The sequence below is a fragment of the Paroedura picta genome, chromosome 1, assembly GCF_049243985.1.
Source record: "Paroedura picta isolate Pp20150507F chromosome 1, Ppicta_v3.0, whole genome shotgun sequence".
NCBI classification, from domain to species: domain Eukaryota; kingdom Metazoa; phylum Chordata; class Lepidosauria; order Squamata; family Gekkonidae; genus Paroedura; species Paroedura picta.
This window is the reverse complement of record NC_135369.1, coordinates 106821310-106839855: the sequence shown is the minus strand read 5'-3', so window position 1 is coordinate 106839855 and position 18546 is coordinate 106821310. Positions and strand designations below refer to the sequence as shown.

General features: G+C 42.8%; 1 protein-coding gene across 4 annotated transcripts in view; it reads left to right on the top strand.

The window, feature by feature from the left end:
- The first annotated feature begins 12000 nt into the window (after positions 1-12000).
- Positions 12001-18546, top strand: part of ARFGEF3 (ARFGEF family member 3) — a 128484-nt gene continuing 121938 nt past the window's right edge. For 2 of the 4 annotated variants that reach the window (XM_077351550.1, XM_077351540.1), the window contains exons 1-2: positions 12004-12459; positions 16377-16428. In XM_077351550.1, the coding sequence (XP_077207665.1) occupies positions 12375-12459; positions 16377-16428 (137 nt within the window). In that variant the 5' untranslated portion in view covers positions 12004-12374. Of the gene's footprint in view, positions 12460-16376; positions 16429-18546 lie in introns of all 4 variants that reach the window. The other 2 variants (XM_077351568.1, XM_077351560.1) reach the window with 2 other exon arrangements.

Sequence of the window (18546 nt, the reverse complement as noted above, 5' to 3'; positions counted from 1 at the left end):
TCTCCAAATATTTTGACTATGAATAACATAGTTTGACAGATGGTCATAGTTGTGGAGGTATAACTGCCCTTGCCCTGGAGATGTGGAATAGACAGAGATGGAGGGCCATTCCGCATGACTTTAATATAACACTAGTCTTACATTTTGTTTTCGCCACTAAAACTGCATTCCGCATGACGTCGTGAGCAATCTGCAACACTCCTGCAACACTAGCGCCAAAATCGCTTCGTTGTAGCGATTTCCGGAAAATCGGGAAAAATGGATTCACCCTCAGAAAATCACTACACTATTGCCAACAAGCTGCAACACTTACAAAAAAGATATGTGTGTTCTCAATGTAGCGGTTGCAACAAAGTCCCTCCCCCTGGCTCTCTCCTCCAAACTTCTGGTGAAGCGATCACCATTTTTTTCCCTCGGAGCGGGGAGAGCAACGAACCAGCGAGGCTTCATTCACCCAGCGAGGCTTCTCCGCCTACAGTCCCTCCACAGAAGTGCTTTAAAGCTCCCCTAAGTCCCCAAACACAACACAGCCCCCTGTTCGCCAGTTCCCTTTAATTTTGGCCAAAAATTGCGCCCGTGCGGGGGTGGGGATTTTTTTTCCACTCGGGGGAGCATGGTAACGATGAATCACCAGCTCACACACCAGCTAGATGGGTCTCTCCGTTGCAACGAATCAACGCATATTCGTTGCAATGTGTGTGCTTTAAAAAAAACACCCTGTGCTTAAAGGGAAAGGGGCTTTTCAGGAGCATGATAACAACCGCCCATTGGCTGTTCCGTTTGATTGACGGCCAGGGGCGGGAACAAGCACAGAAAAAAATTGCTTCCTTTCTAGCGATTCCTGCGAGACCGGAAACCTGTGGGGAACGAATGAAACGCTACTGGATTCCACTACAAATGAAGGTATGCGGAACACCGAGATTCCACTATTTAAAATAGCGTTTCCGCTTTGTGAAAGCAATTGGCAACATTGGTCCTTGTGCGGAATGGCCCAGAGTATTTTCTGAAAGCAGAACAAAACTTATTTTGACAAACTTTCCACTAGCAGGGATATTGTAGTAGAAAAGCGTTGTATTTATAAAGGTTTTTGTGTTGAATTTTAATTAGATAGTTTAAAAGTCAGCCAATAAATTAAGTTATTCTCAGCCAACCTGGAAACAGTTTAATGGTTTGCAGTTCTGCTCCATACAAGATTTACAAACTGCAGTCAAGCTGTAGTTTGCTGGTTTGGATATGTGGCAGACTATGGTTTATAGGCAACTAGAAATTGCAGGAGAGTGTGGATGGATGGAGGTACCTCATGAATCTGAAAATCATTTTTGTAATACAAAAACAGCACTATAATAATAGTGTATTATTATAGTGTATTATTATAGAACTAGGGGCAAAGCCCGTTGAATTCAAGAATACAACGGTGATAGAGCTTGGCAGTGGGAAGAGGAAGGGGAGGAGTTGTCCAATCTGTAAGGGCATGGGGTTGAATGTGTGTGTTGTGTGGGAGGTTGTGGTGGCATGGTGGCAAATGAGGGTATGGGTGTGGATATATGGGTGTCAAAAACCTGTGGTGTGGAATGTTCGTTGAGTGTGGGAGAGGACTGACCTTTGGGAATTTTAGCATAGTGGTTACAGATGAGCTTTCCAGAGCCATGTCCTCAGATATGTGAAGGAAAAATCAGACTGGAGACTCTTCTTAGGGGAAGATTACATGGCAAGCAATTCCTCCCAGTTCTGCGTCATTTCCCTTCTTGTGTGAATTAGGCAACATTCACCGAAATGCCCCTCTGCCCTAATACACATGGGGTAGTCACAGTACACAGGTGTCCACCCTTTTCCTTCTTTTCCATTTTTTCACTGTTGATAAAATGTTATGTGCCCACATGCTTCTTTCATGGTTGCTCCTTAGAAGAACGGATTTTTGTACCCTATTGCTTACTACCCAAAGGAGTCTCAAAGCGGTTTACGAACACCTTTTCCATTCGTCTCTCCACAATAGTCAACCTGTGAGGTATGTGGGGTTGTGAGAGATCTGAGAGAACTGGGAATGGGCCGCAGTGACCCAGTAGGCCTCAGGTATCTCAAAGCATTTTCCAATCGTCTTCCCTTTCTCTCCCCATAGCAGACTCCCCATGAGGGAGGTGGGGTAGCGAGCCTCACAGGGAAGCTGGCAACCCTAAGAGGAAGACTCTGTGCACAGCAGTCTTGACCTTAGTAAGGTTTTTTATACTGTTTTTTTATTTGCCATGCCAATAAGTCATGTCAGTTACCATGTGTCTCCAGACATTTACTTGTCTGGAGCAGCCTGTGTTCTCATCCCCCTTGGTAGCCCTACTGACCTCCTCTCCCTGCGATGGTCAGGAGTAGACTGGCAGCCAGACTGGGCTAGGTGAGGGGCCAATTGGAAGGCGCTTCACTCGCCTCCCCATTGGTCACTTGGCCCTTGAGTGGCACTTGGAGGGGCGAATCAGGACCCACAAAGTGGCTCCTGATTTGCCCCTCCAAGTTTTTAACACGGACAGAGCCTGCCCTAACTCCTCCCCAATAGCCCTTAGGGCTTTATTTAACCTCAGGAGCGGTTAAAGACAATAGAGATTCATGTATAAACTGAGTTATGGTTTGAAATTAGTGCTGATGCAGACATTTTCTTTTTTAGAAAGTATACTGTGACAGACTGCATTTTTTAAAGCTTAGAAATGCTGTGCAAACAGGTATCAATTCTTCACAGAAAAAGAGAGCCTCAAGTGATAGGCTTCTCCAAGGAATCTGATTGGTTAGCATCAGCTGAACAGACAAAGACTTCTGACCTGGATGCTGAGGATTCAGTCATATTTCTGCCTTGATTCAGTTTACTGACAGTCTGATTTCAGCACTAACTGAGAAGAGTCTTGTAAAGTCAATTTCATAATTCAACCAAAGCTGAGAACAGTTTAACACAGGCAGATGACTGGTGGAAAGTTAGCAAAGAAGTTGGAAGGGTCCTCCAGGGTCATGCCCAAGTGATCCCCACCCCACCAAAAATCTCCAGAATCCAGCCTAGCCTGGAGAAAATTCACCTACCAAACACTGACGCATCCCTTCCTGCCCACTACTGGGATGGGGGTTTCATGCAGTAAATTTCCTTCTGTTAATTAGTTGTCTTTGAAGCAGTACAATGATTTAAAACAGTGCTACATTTTTACCACCCTTTTTCACTTGATGATCTACTACTTACTTTTGTAATGTTCTAAGTTGAGTGCTATAGCACTGAACCAATATAGCACTTCAATGGTGCTATATATAATTGTGCTGCTATAGCACTGAAGTTGTATATTGGTTTAGCGCTATAGCGCTCAATTTAGAATGTTAAAAAAGTCAGCAGAAGATCATGTAATGAAAAAGGGTTGGGGAAGTGACATCATAGGAAGCACTCTGGACATTTTACACAGTGGTTCAGAAGCACAACAAATGGGTAGAAAATGGGGGGGGGAGTTTCCTTCAAAAGCACCTACCAAAATTCACCTACCAAACACTGACGCATCCCTTCCTGCCCACTACTGGGATGGGGGTTTCATGCAGTAAATTTCCTTCTGTTAATTAGTTGTCTTTGAAGCAGTACAATGATTTAAAACAGTGCTACATTTTTACCACCCTTTTTCACTTGATGATCTACTACTTACTTTTGTAATGTTCTAAGTTGAGTGCTATAGCACTGAACCAATATAGCACTTCAATGGTGCTATATATAATTGTGCTGCTATAGCACTGAAGTTGTATATTGGTTTAGTACTATAGCGCTCAATTTAGAATGTTGAAAAAGTCAGCAGAAGATCATGTAATGAAAAAGGGTTGGGGAAGTGACATCATAGGAAACACTCTGGACATTTTACACAGTGGTTCAGAAGCACAACTAATGGGTAGAAAATGGGGGGGGGAGTTCCCTTCAAAAGCACCAAAGTTACTGATACACACCAGTTCCATTTGTTTTGAGTGTTTTTACCCAATAAACTGAATTTTTAAAAATCTCACTGGCTGCATTTTTCTCTGCATCATATGTGTATTCAGAATTAGAGCTCTGAGGGAGATCCATTTTGGGGTCAAAATGTATTAGGTCTACCATTTTATTGTCTGGTGCATATTTGTGATTTCAGATATTAGCCTATGTATGCTATGTTTTGAACTTCAGTAAATGTTTATCTGATATGTATATTTATATTTTGTGGATATCTAACATTTTGGTTCCTAACTTCTAGTTGGCTAGGTCTGGGGGGTTTGTATCACATTCCCCTTTTTTTGTTTTCTTGCACTAAAATGAGCCTGTCTGAAAGGACAGAAAAAATCCATTAGCAGCCAGTTATTAAAACAAAATACAAAGGAAATTTGAAAACCTCCTAAGTCACTGCGAAAAACTTAAGAAACTTTCATTAGCCTTAAAAATAAGAACTAAAATCTGTGCACATATTGGTTTTACCTCGGAAACTTCAACCCCTTCCCCCACTACATTAAAAAAAATATTTTGTTATTTTTGAATTTCAAAACACATTGAGTGTCATTTAAGTTGTTGGAGCTAAAGCTGGCTCCTGATCATTCCCTCAGGTTCCTGGACTAAGCCAAAATTCAAAATATCATACTGTGACACAATGAGACAGCCAAAGTTCTTCAGCAAAAAAGAAAGCACATTACTTGGGCACCTTAGTTAGTAAAAAAAAAAAAGAAAAGAAAAACAAAGGGAAAAAATCTTTTATCTGAGGGAGGGAAGTGGATGGGGCCATCCTATACCTTTCATTAAAACTAGTTTATTGTCTAAAAGTAGTCCAGTTAATTAATTACAACTTTTCTATTAATCTGTAGCCATTGGCTTCACATCAACATGTTTCTAGTCTAGATTTTCCAAGGTATAGTAGAACCCATGCATCCATATTTATAGTGCCCTCTGCTGGATAATGCTGTAACTTAGTCCTAGTGTCAGTAATGCACCTTTTCAAATGAGTCATAAGTTTGGGATAGACTCTTACTGTACACATTCCCATGTACCCATTATGAGTCAGTGCTGTTAAACGGGTGTGACTAGGCTAAGGTGACCAGATTGTCCCACTTTTGGAGGGACATCTGGGGGCACCTGGCAAATTTACTTATGTTGAAATTTAAAATATATATATATTACAATACTAATTTTGCATTCTATGCATTCTATGCAACTTTTTGTTGCTCCATATAGACCAAATTTTTAATCAAGAAGCCCCCCCCCCCCACCCCCGGTCAATGGTGTTCCGCTTTACCAATGTTAAAATCTGGTTTTATCTTAACTGCTGGCAAAGAACCCTACCAATGTTTTTTGTGAGTCAGTAGCTTGCACTTAGTTCAATTGCTATATGGATATGAATTAGCCTGTAATAAATGGGCCGGGATAGACTAGATAGGAACCTTTAAGTAAAATTGGCTTTGACTTTAATAAGTTTCTTAAATCACCCAGTGACTGAGTATAAGGATTCAGAGGAGAGTGCGAGCTTCTCAGATATAACCAACCATAATACTTCTGAGATAGATTCAGTTGGTGGGGTTTGAAGGCTAGAGATTTGATTAGTTCAGCAAATAATTCTTTAGCTCAGAAATCAATCTTTCAAACTATTAGGATATTCCCTTTCCTGGCTTCTGTTTCTTCCATGAAGTGGGATTTTCCCCTGTTGGGTAAAAAGGAACCTGGTAAAACAATTCTGAGAATAGACATGGCCAGAAGGAAAAGTAATAAGGAGCCTTTCCTCTAGCTATTCCTTAGTTTAAACTAGATATTTATACACATGAGTGATATTCCCCTAAAATGACTGCAACACACAACAGAAATATAAGAAGTAGCTGGGAACTCTAACCGACGGCATCACATTCACAAAAATTTCTGAATGTACATAGAAATGTGTATCTCTGTTTAAGACTGTACTGTAAAAAATCATATGTTACTGCAGCTTTTGGCAACTGAATGTGTATCATGAATTTCTTCTTTGAACAGCACAACTATATATGCAGCATCCTATGTTTGTTTAAGAGCCTCTTGTGGCGCAGAGTGGTAAGGCAGCCACCTGAAAGCTTTGCCCATGAGGTTGGGAGTTTGATCCCAGCAGCCGGCTCAAGGTTGACTCAGCCTTCCATCCTTCCGAGGTCGGTAAAATGAGTACCCAGCTTGCTGCTGGGGGGTAAACGGTAATGACTGGGGTAGGCACTGGCAAACCACCCCGAATTGAGTCTGCCATGAAAACGCTAGAGGGCGTCACCCCAGGGGTCAGACATGACTTGGTGCTTGCACAGGGGATACCTTTACCTTTACCTTTTATGTTTGTTTGGCTCACCCACACTAACACTAGAAGTCAGGGTCAAGATTATGCAAGAATCAAGAGGAATCAAAAGGAAAGATGGAACATAAAAATGTTAATAAATTAACAAAACCATGGCTTTAAGCATGCTACTTTTTCATGTTTGGGCAGGATTCAAATGTTCAGACTTCTATTTGCATTTTATTTATTTAACAGAAGATAATGCCCTGTCCTATCCCTTAGGCTCAAGATAGATGTCAATTTTTCCAGGCGCATTTCTAGCCACAATCGATTACAATTTTTATTAAATTGTTCAAATGTCATAATGTTTTTATGTACACCACCTTGGGGACCCTGATCAGGTAGAAAAATAACACAAAAATGTCTTAAATAAAAACTTAATTTCTATCTACTTAAATGCATGCCCTCAGAGCACTAACAAAAGTGTTTCTTTGTATGTTTAAGTAAGCACTGAGAAGATTTTTAAAAAATAAGAGTTATTATAAATATTTGCTAATTTTAAAGTATTTAATCATCTACATGAAATATATTTTACAAAAATTGCCATGTTGGAACAATGTAAAATATCTTAGCCAATTCATCTTTTAAAAGGAAGTGGTATTTTACTAATACGTCCAACACACAGCATTCCTCTGTTTTGACAGTAATATTCAAGAACCTTAAATTTGGAAAGTAGCTGACAGTTTGATGTCCTTGCTTAGTATAGCAGAAGTTAAAACAAATGATACCAACTGATTCTGATAACCAGCCACCTTCATTACTACAGGAAGAAATACATGTTAACCACTAGAGGGTATTAGATGCAAAGTTAAGGAACCAGAGAACAAAAATCAGTTCTGTATTATTTTTAATAGAGCAAACTTCGTAGCTCATGACTATAACATACTTATAATCAATCAGAAGCCATTTAAAAAAAATAATAAAGCAAACCCAGGTCTGAAAGTACTTACCTGATGAAGTAGCTCACTTATTTTTCATGCATTTATCCACAATCTCCCAGACATCTTCCTCATATGTTAAATATCTGGTTCAGGGTATATGTTCTTCTATAATCCTAAACAGAGTTAGACCCTTCAAAGCCAACTAATTTCAGTAGACTAGGGAAATTCTGTTTAGGATTGTAGTGTCTTGGAGAATGATCTTCGTATTTATGATCAGAGTTTTAACTAGGATTGTGAACTGTGGCAATTAGCAAGTGATAATGCCGTGAACACTCTAATCTGTATGATTTCCGCATATCAGATATCTATTAGTAAGCCCAAACTGGATCAGAGAGTGCTGGATAGATTATTTTTTAAAATTTAAATTGAATCTTGATGGGAAATATATAGGTTTTCCCCCTTGAGGCATATAAAGCCACTGGGATGACAGAGGGTGCAATTTAGTTCTGATTGTGAAAATGACATAGGATAAAATGTTAGATTTAATTAAATGGCTGCAATTTAATTTTAACAAATACAAAAATGGAACAGGGAACTAGTGTGGTATGGTGGCCAGGATGTTTGATAGGAAGACTAAAAATCAAATTGCCACTCTGAAAGGAACACACACACACACATATGCATACACACAGCGCAAACAAAGCAAAGCAGAGTGGACTACAAAGCTACATGCAGACAGAATAAAGAAATACTAGCAGATATAAACAGACAGATGCTCCAATTCATACAAGGACTTTCAGAGAGACAAACAGTGTAGCCTGTCACATGCAAGGCTGGGAAAGTTACATCTCCATAGAAATCCAAAGGAAAATAATTTTGATGAGATGTCAGCATGCAGGATTGTTACTTCTAACCTCAGCTACCAGGATTAGAATTTAAACAAATCCCTTGACAGCTCTCCTGTTATCTGGTTTGTCTTTAGGAGCTTGCCAGGTTATGTTTTGTGGACTAGTTTGCCTCCCTTAGTCATAACAGAGTCACAATGCTAACATACCAGAAACATTTTGTTTAAATACTGCTGCGCCTTGCTTACATAATGACAGGACCTGTGCAAAATGTTTACATGAGGTTTGGACAATTGGAAAACACAGATGCTTGGGCTGCAATGCTGTGAGATCATAGGTAATGGACATTCTCCAGCCACTTGAGTCTAGCTAGTTAGCAATTTCACACGCCTCACTTCTAACATGTGACCTAATACTAGCATAAATTAATTACTTCAGATGCTTTTTGAGCTTACAAGCACCTCTGGAATTCTAACACAGAGTGATGGGCACAATTAATACATTAATCAAATGGCTGCTTCAGGAGAAAGAGCCAGCCACAAAATGCATACTTCTGATGGTAATTCTTCAATTTTTCATGCAGAAACTCTGTGCATATTAAAAACATGTTTGTTACAGTGAAAATATAGTTTTAAGATACATTCTTTCATACACACAGGTTACCTATAGTCACACAGTAAAGCTCCTTGAGCGGTGGTGGCAGCTGCTGCCAAAATGATTCCTTTTTAAAAATCTGTGCAGCCGCTTGAATCTCCAGTGGTCAGTTATAAGCCCTGGTGGGTAAAGCTTCACCTGGCCCCACTCGTTTTCAAAAATGTACTCCATTGACACTAGGAAAGAGATCGGAGGAATTCATGGTGCCTATGGACACCATATGGGGGACCCCTAGTTTAGAAAATGGCCTTTGCTAGCGATTGTTTTGCTTAAATAATACAGTTCCACTTTCAAGCATCAAACGCTGGTGTAACATGATTTCTTACAGTGCAGTACCTAAAGAGATAGTTTATATTCTTGTAGCAAAGTCAGACAGTCTTTGCATATTTGAATCCTATGACTGGAGCTGTGAATGGACAGGACAGATCTTTCTACAAAAAGCCCCAGTTCTGCAGAAAAATGTGAAATCTAAACTTAAATACATGAGGGGCTTTTAAAAATCTGAAAATGATAAAAGGAGCTCTGGTAGATTTAACAAGCAGATTTCCTCAGTGGCTGCTGCTAGGCAACCACTGTATTTGAGGCTGGTTTCCGTCAGTAAAAGGCAAAGGGAAGAAGCAAGACCCTTTCCAGGCCTATTTTGACCTTTGAGGAGGATGACTACAGTTGCCAGCTCCAGATTGGGAAGTTTGTGGAGATATTATTTATTTTATATTAATTTATTACATTTCTTGCATCTCAGGGCTGTTTGCAGCTCACATCCACTGTGATGCTGGTACAATACAGAAAATATATAAACATTTAAAAATTTAGCATTGTGAACACAACAACACTATAACAATTATAAACTGTGCAACCTTCAGCCTTTAACATGATTTTGTGGTAAAATCTGAGGAGGGCAGAGTTTGCGGGAGGGGAGAGAAGATATTACCATTAAGTCTACCTTCTAAAGCAGCCATTTTCTCTGTTGTCTTTAGTTGAGTTGTAATTTTGGAAGATCTCCAGGTTCTACTTGGTAGTTCATTGGTTAAAATATGAACTTTCAGTGTGCATTTGGAGCAACTGTTGGGCCTTCTGTAAGATTTTACTCTGCTATTCTCTAACATATGGTTCTACTAAATTGATTAAATCAGCACTGGATCTAATTAAATTAAAAGACACTGAACTTCAAGGCCTGAGGAAGCTAACTTGGGAATGGAGAGCAAAACAGGTCTGATATTAGCCAGCATCCCATAGCACAAACATCTGGGATTCTTTCCCTTGAATGCCTAGACACTTCAGTTTGAATAGAAGGACTGTTACGCACAACAGTTGTTATATTCCAACACTTTTTGTATTATATTGGTATTCTATGCTCATTTCACTTGTATTTAAATCATTTACATAATTATATGTTGTATTATGCCGTGTTGAATTCTATTGCTATTTGTTCCTATTACATAGGCTAGCCTTGGCATTTGGGGGATTTACAAATGGAGTAAAAGGAAGAGGATATGGGGTTGCCAGGGAAAGAGGAAATAATTTAGGGAGGGGGATACAGGGGAAAGTGAGCCCTCCCACAAGTCTTTGAGGGTTTCCTACTGTGTAAGTGGGCCTGGCTCTCTGGCCATCTGCACACAATTAGGCCACAAATTTCCTAGGTAGAGGCTCCTGTGGCAGAAGGGAAAGTTTCAGACAGACAGATAAAGATAGGTTGGCTGCTGGGTGGGAAGGAGATAGGGTTGCCAACCCACAACCTCAGCAGGGTATAATGCCAGACTTCATTTTCCAAAGCAGCCATTTCCTTAAGGGGAACTAGGGTTGCCAACCTCCAGATAAGGGCTGGAGATCACCTAGAATTACAACTGCTCTCCAATGACAGAGATCAGTTCCTCTGGAGAAAATGGCTGTTTTGATGTATAGATTCTTTGGCATTATACCCTGCTGAGGTTGTTTCCCTTCCTAAACCTCATTCTTCCAATATCATGTAGCCTCAGATTGCATAACATGGTTATTAGGAAAGGTGAACCAAATTGCCAAGAGTCACAAGATTCTACTCCTGTTTCCTCTCCCCTTGGCATACACACACAATAAGAGTAGAAAAGTGTCCTTCACAATACTATCTCCTATTCTGCATGTTATGGTTTTTGCAAGTAGTTCTGGCTGTCTTTTGACCACTAGGTGTAAAAATGTAGATTTTGCTTTGTTTTAACTGTCCTTTGAATACAAAAGCGCTTCTGACATGGGGATAATTTATGGCAAGAAGAAGGTGCATTGGTGGGGGAGAGGGGTTGTCTATACCATAAGACCGAGCAAGTCAGTTGTTCTTAATAATAATTTTTTTTTAGTTCTACAGCTGTATCCTCTTGGATGCAATAAAGAACTTTGAACTCTTTGTACAAAGAATGTCCAAGTGGCCTTGTCTCCTATGTGAAATGTGACACTCAAGGCTCCACCCTCAAATCTCCAAAAATGTCCCTATTTGGAGCTGGCATCCTGAATGGGAACTGACCTCTGTAGGGTTGCCAGATCTAAGTTGGGAAATGCCTGGAGACTTTGGGGTTGGAACTGGGAGTGGGGAGGATTGGGGGGGGGGCGGAGAACCTCGGTGAAGCATAATTCTCTGGAGTCCATCTTCCAAAGCAGTCATTTTTTTCCAGGGGAACTGATCTCTTTAGCTGGAGATGAACAGGCTATAGCCCACAGTCCCTCAGCCATATCTGCAAAAGTCTTTCCAACCCTCTTTTAGTTGCAGGAGGCAGGCCACTAGACAGAGGGTGGTTCAATAACCAATTTCAAATGAGTAGCCATGTTGGTCTGAAGCAGCACAATAAAATCAGAGTCCAGTAGCACCTTTAAGACCAACAAAGATTTATGCAAGGTGTGAGCTTTCGAGTGCAAGCATTCTTCCTCAGTCTGTGGGAGCTGAGAAACTCCTGGAGAGATGTGGGGATGGAGCCTGAAGAGGAGAGGGATTTCAGCCGGTCACAATGCCCTTCAAAACATCCTTTCTTGCCAGGAGAAGGGATGTCTGTAGTCTGCAATTCCAGCAGATCCCCAAGTCCCACGTGGGGACTGGCAACCCTAGATATTGAACCTCGAGCCATCCCGAACTTTAAGAGCAAATCCGTATCAGTTTGTAACCCTAACAAACCACCATTTCTGGAGAAGGGGGATTATGACTCAAAGTCCTTTCTCGAGAGTCCGAGGAGCCCGGGGCTTATTCCGGGGCCCCTGTTCCTCCTCCTCTGGTGGGCCCTTGTACAGAGCGCAGGTCAGCTGTGCAGGCTTGACCTTCCGGAATCCATTCCGGCTCCTCAGACCCTGCCTCCCGGGGCAAGCGATCCTGCTCCCGCCAGCCAGGGGCAAGCAGCCGGGCCGTCGTCCTCGTCCCTCCCTCCCTCCGGCGGGCGGAGCTGGGTCGGTAGTCTGAGGCCGCCCAGCCGCCGCAGGAGCCGGAGCCGAGGACTGGCGGGAGGCGGCGCGAGAAGCAGCAGCAGCAGCCGCCGCCACCGCTGCCGCCGCGAGTGACGTGGCCTCGTCGCGGAGCTTAGCATGATTCATCAGCCGCGGCAAGAGCGGGCTGCCGGAGGCGCGATGCTGCGCACAGTCCCGGCGTAGAGGGCGGCGGGGCCACTCGCCACCCCACTGGCCGCACTCGCGCCCCCCGCACCGCCCCTTTCCTTGGCCATCTCGGCCCCCCGCACGAAGGCAAGATGGAAGAAACCCTCAGGAAGCTGCAGAAGGAAGCGTCGGGGAACAAGTACAAGGCCATCAAGGAGAGCTGCACCTGGGCCACCGGTAAGGAAAAGGGCAGGTGGCGGGGGCACCTTCCTCTCCCCGCCCTTGTGCACCGTGCTCGGGCGCCAGACGGCAGCCCCCTTCCCCAAATGCATGCGCCTCCCCCCCCCCCCCCGAGACCGAGTCAGAGGAGAGGTTCGCTCCCCTTTCAAGGCCAAGCCGGGCAAGGGAAGGGAAGGGGGCAGAAGCGGCGGGCTTGTTTCCAGGCACCTTGCGGGTCTCTCGTCTGGGTCGCCTTCGAGTCTTGGTTTTCGGGCTCCTCGCTGGCGTTCAGTCCGTGCTGGCCTCTCGCCGAAGGTCAGCCAAGGGAGCAGTCCTGTCTGGCAAGCTGCTTCGAGGATGGCGAAGCTTCCCACCTCCCCCCCCCCCCCCGCGAAAAACCTGTCCCTTGCACTCTGCCAGTGCTTTCCTAGGAGGGGGTGCCACTTTTGCTCTTCCATGTGTAGGATGAAGTTATGAAGTCATATTTTAATAATTGTTTTTTTTCCATATTGGTAAATACAGCCAAGGTTAGGGTCAGGATTTGGCACCCTGCTGTGGTGTTTGGGTGAACTGATGGAGAGTGAGACAGGCGGTTAATACAAAAAGAGTGAATTTGTAGGTAATGAATTTTTAAAGGCCTTCTAATGACATAATGAGGGCAGCTAACTTGTGGTTTTAGTGTTGCTGGGTAGAAAGCCTTATCAGCTTGTCTCTTGTGAAAACCTATTTCCATTCTGCAAAGAAAAAAAAATAAAAATGGGGTTCGTTTAAGATGCATGTTGAAGGGGCACCTAACTGCAGAGACACAAATAGGGGATGTCAACAGAAATGGAAGAAAACCCTTCTGCAAGCTAGCAGGTGTTTTCTTCAAGCGAAGCTAAGATGCTTGATGCCATTTAAATGCATAGATTGCCCTGTGCTGTTTCCCTGTGCTTTGTGACTGGACTTAGTTAACATTTCCACTAGTTAACACTCTGATACATATGCTTGTTCACTTGTTTGTGATTTATTTAGATATATCAGTACCTCACTTTTCTCTGCTATTGGAAATCTCCTCTTCTCCATTTTGTCTTTAGAAAAGCTCCATGAGTTAGGCTAGGCTGAGTCACTGGCCCAGGGTCACCCAGTGAGCTTCCATGGCAGCAAGGGTTCTCCTACATGCTAAACTGGTTAGAGAGTTTCTCTTAAGTGAAAAACAATAAAAACAGTTCCTTTAGAGCAGTGGTCCCCAACCCCTGGTTTGGGTACCGCTACTAGTTCGTGGATTAGTCGGTACCAGGCCACGGCTCCTCTGCCAGCTCACCTTTGGTGCTCTCCAGCGGCCATCATGGCTGAGGTTCCCCCTCAGCATGGCACTGCGCAGCTGCTGCTGGCAGCACCCCCCAGAGGGCAGTGGGAAGTCAGGGGCGCTGGCAGGAAAGCAAGTGGAGCAGGGGCTCAGGTGGCGGCAGCGGCGTCCCTCAGCAGTACCCCCTCCCCGGGCCTCAGTAAAATTGTCAAGCTTGACTGGTTCCCAGTGATAAAAAGGTTGGGGACCACTGCTTTAGAGTTCTTATCACTTAATCAATATCTGTCCTATCCAGTGTTCCTTGAAACAATGGAATACCCAGATCAGAAGGCATGCTTAAAAACAAAGTTTTAAAATTATGAATAGCATTTTTAGATGTTGGTGTTGTGAGATCGTTCAAAAACAAACAAACCTTTTTAGACATGCTTCTAAGAACTGCTTAAAATGTAAGGGATGGGATGGATCCAGCCACCTTTTTCAATTCAGTTTTACCAAGTTCCTGTCATTGCAACTTTTATTTCACATACCTTTTGGCAATGCAGGTCCCATGAACCCAAACTTATGTGCTTCAAATGGATAGTAAAATGTTATAGGTAGTGCATTTTGATTTATTGTTTTGCTGTCAACCATATGGAAGAGCAAGAGGTAATAACTTATAAATAATGTATTTAAATTATTAAATGGAACTTTTGAATCGCTAAAAATTGCCATAAATGAAGAACAACTGTTATACCACAAATTGAGTTTCTGTTTGTATTTTTTAATTATAATAACTAAGGCACCATGTAGGTTAAATATCTTGGTCTAAGCTAGTTGGGCATCATAACAAGTGGAGATGAGCATAACCAATTCATATAAAAATAGGTACCTGAGTTGAAGAATTCGCCAGCTCTCAGTGGGAACCAGAAACAACATTGTTCCTGCAACTGTTTCAAATAGAACCAGTAATATAACTTAAGGTTTTAAGCAAGCTTAACAAAGGCGACAGGGCTGTCAAGTAGATAGTGTATTTCAGAGCCAGTGTACTGATGTCTGTAAATCTGCAAGAATCCAGTGTGTGTGTGGTATAATATTTATTTTATCAAGATATGCTGTGATAGCATTTTGCAACACCTTCTGAAGTCTCTGGGCAGCCACCAAGAGCTGCCCCATGCTGAGTGCAATTAAGCAGTCTAGTGAGCTCCGTGCTTATAGTACTTTAATGGATATGTTTTTATTATAGCACTTCCCCATGAATAGTGATTGGCTTTTGCTCTAATTTACACTTTAAAACACTACTTAAAATTAAGGGGGAAATACTTTCATAGATAAAAATTGCAGATTGCAGCATTTCATTATGGTGAAGTTTTTTAATCATACCCCATTTCAGTGGAAAATAGTTGCCATGTTTTAGCCATGAAAAGGAGACAGATTGGAAGAGGAAGGAAAGTAACGCAAGTGTTAGCTTGGCTTGTGCCTAGCAACATCAGCATGTTGAGGTAGGATTTGGTGGAGAGGGTTGACTCTAAGCAAAAACATATGGACAAGGTGTTTAGACTGCTTTCCAAATGCAAGTTAGCTGCAGGTGAATACTGTTTACTACAAATTTATAGTAAATATATATGAACTTAGGTCATTATTCTGGTTTTGACAAGATCAGCAATACAAATGGGCTAATGTGTTTTCAGATTATGTGAAGATTATACAGTTTTTGATTGTGTTTTAAATTTCCTTACTATACTCCTACACTCTAGTCATACTCTTGCGCTCTGTTTTTAATTAGTCTTCCCTAATTGGTCGTTGTGAGTTTTCTGTGCTGTGTGATCATTGTCTGGTGGTCTTAGTGCCTGACATTTCACCTGTAAACCACAACAACCAGTTGACTCTGGACATGAAAGCCTTCGACAATTCACTACACTAACTAACTTTGTCCATGTTTCTAAAAACATAAATGTAGTGCAGATTAGAAATGTCACCTTTCCTTTAAAGATGCACTGAAAACCCTCCTTGTAGCTTAGCCACTGTGATTGTATGACAGGATACTCCGACCAGGATAGTAGCAAGATATTTCTGTACCTTAGGTATTTACAATTGTATTCGCACTTGTTTTAGAACAAAAATGACAGTTTGTCAGATGAGTTGTCTTTCTGTGTATGGGGCTTACATCAAAGAGTTCCTTTTAATTTACAAGGTCTGGACCCAGGATTCTTAAGGAACTGCTCATGCTCATATGAACGATGTAGAAAATATCATTTCCCAAGGTCCTGTTCCTTGTACTTATACCCTCTGAGATTCAGTGGGAGACAATCAGAAGAAGGGCCTCCTCAATGAGGGTGAGACATGTCGGTCCACGGGTGGGACCTGGGGATCCTCTGGAATTACAGGTTATCTTGAGGCTAAAGAAGTCCGTTTTCCTAGAGAAAATGGCTGCTTTGGAAGGTGGATTCCATAGTTCTATTCTCTACTGTGGTCCCTGCCTGCCCGAAAACACACCCACTCCCTGATGCACCCACAAAGTTTCCAAGTATTTTTCCCAACCCAGAGCTGGCAACCCTAGTGGAGGCACCAAGATTGTGGAACATCTTCTCCCGACCCTGATATACTATATCTGGGCAGTGTTCCCAGCCTGATTGCCATCTAAAATTATTCTTTTCTCTTTTCTATATAGAAGCTATAGAATCTTCAGAGGCTGCTACCAAGATCCCTCCATATCAGCTCAGGTAGGAAACTTACATTGTCTTGTAGTTGTAAGCACTATGCCATTAAAGGTTATTTATTGACTAGAGGCAAAGCCCGTTGTATCCAGGAATACAATGGGCGTTAGAGCTTGGCAGTGGGAAGAGGAAGGGGAGGAGTTGCCCAGTCTGTAAGGGCATTGGGTTGAATGTGTGTTGTGTGGGAGGTTGTGATGGTGTGGTGACAAATGAGGGCATGGGTGTGGAGATATGGGTGTCAAGAACCTGTGGTGTGGAATGTTCATTGAGTATGGGAGAGGACTGACCTTTGGGAATTGCAGCATAGTGGTTACAGATGAGCTTTTCAGAGCCATGTCTTCAGATATGTGAAGGGGAAATCAGACTGGAGACTCTTCTTAGGGGGAAATTACATGGCAACCAATTCCTCCCAGTTCTGCATTCAGCATCATTTCCCTTCTTGTCCCCCTGCCCTAATACACATGGGGTAGTCACAGTACAGAAGTGTCTACCCTGCTTCTTCTGTCTCCATTTTTTTTACTGTTGATCAAATGTTATGTGGCCAAATGCTTCTTTCACAGCTGCTCCTTAGAAGAAGAAGAGCTGGATTTTTGTACACTGCTGTTTGTCAGGATCAGTCCCTGCTCTCTGCCATGTTTGAGTTTAGTGAACCTAAGAGACTCCATCTTTATGTATTGTGTCCTTGCTAACTTTCCCATGTAACCAAAATGCTTATGCCTGTAGTTTTCCTTTGATTCCCCCCTCCTTTTGATCTCTTCACTTTCACACTGCATAGTCTCCCTGCTGTGATACATTGTTGCCTGTGCCCTGTGAACATCTTATCTGCTAGTCTGAGGCGCCAGCCTGACCAAGGCCGCGCTAACTTTGGCACCTTGGCAGGAAGCCTGGGTTGGCATCTGGGTGAGAGGGTTACTCCCTCCCCTTGGGAATGCTTGGGTTTCGGCGGGAGAATTGTATTGATAACTGCTTGCTTTCCTGATATCGAACAGTCTTGACTTCGAATGTTAAAGTGTTCAGATCTACTTTCAAGTAAAGCTTTTTTTCTACAGAAGTTTGTTTGTGAGTTTTTTGTCTGCTCCTGACACTGTTTACTACCCAAAGGAGTCTCAAAGTGGTTTACAAACACCTTTCCCCTTTGCCTCCCCATAACAGAAAACCTGTGAGGGATGTGGGGCTGTGAGAGGTCTGAGAGAACTGGGAATGGGCCACAGTGACTCAGCAGGCTTCAGGTGTCTCAAAGCAGTTTCCAGTTGCCTTCCCTTCCTCTCCCCATAGCAGACTCTCCATGACGGTGGTGGGGTAGAGAGCCTCACTTGGAAGATGGCAACCCTAAGAGGAGGTCTCTCTGTGTACAGCAGTCTTGACCTTAGTCAGGTTTATACGTACCTAGGTAGTGTGGAATTCCAGAAGATGAATCTACACCAATCTGGCAATCTTACCTCTCTGCAATGTTTTCTTGACCTAAAATAGGTCAAGAAATAGGGTGCTAGGTAGCTGTGGGGGCATTACACATTTTTGAGGCCGAACTTTCAGACTTCAAGGAATATGTTCAGACCAGAGACAGCCAACCTCCATGTGGGGCCTGGAATTACTGCTCATCTCCAGACTATACAGACCAGCTCTGCAGGCAAAAATGGCTACTTTGGAGGGGTGACTGTGTAGCATTGTATCCCCCAGAGGTTTAGAGAAGCCAGCCTCCAGGTTGGGTCTGAGAATCCCCTGGAAGTACAGCTCATCTCTAGGCAGTTAGGCTGAAGGGAAAGCTCCCCCCCTCTCATGCACTCCTTCAAAAGGAATGCACTTGGCCCCAGAATCCACTTGGTTGCTTGGCCGGTGATGTCTGCCCTTCTGAAGCCTGAGACCTACTGCTGGCAACTGGAGCCCCTGTTGTTATCTGCAAGGCCAAGTCATTGTCTAATAAAGGTGAATCACCTAGTTTCCCCCAAAGTCTCACTGTCTACTTTCCTGTAAAGCTAACTACACTTGAAATTCTGGGCCACTTATGTCTTTCAGTTCATAGGAGTTTTTATTTACCAGGCCAGGCTTGAAAAAAGTCACTTTAGTTCCGTTGTCTCTCTAGCCATTTACTTGTTCACTATTTAGAGTTTCAGGCTGTAAATATTC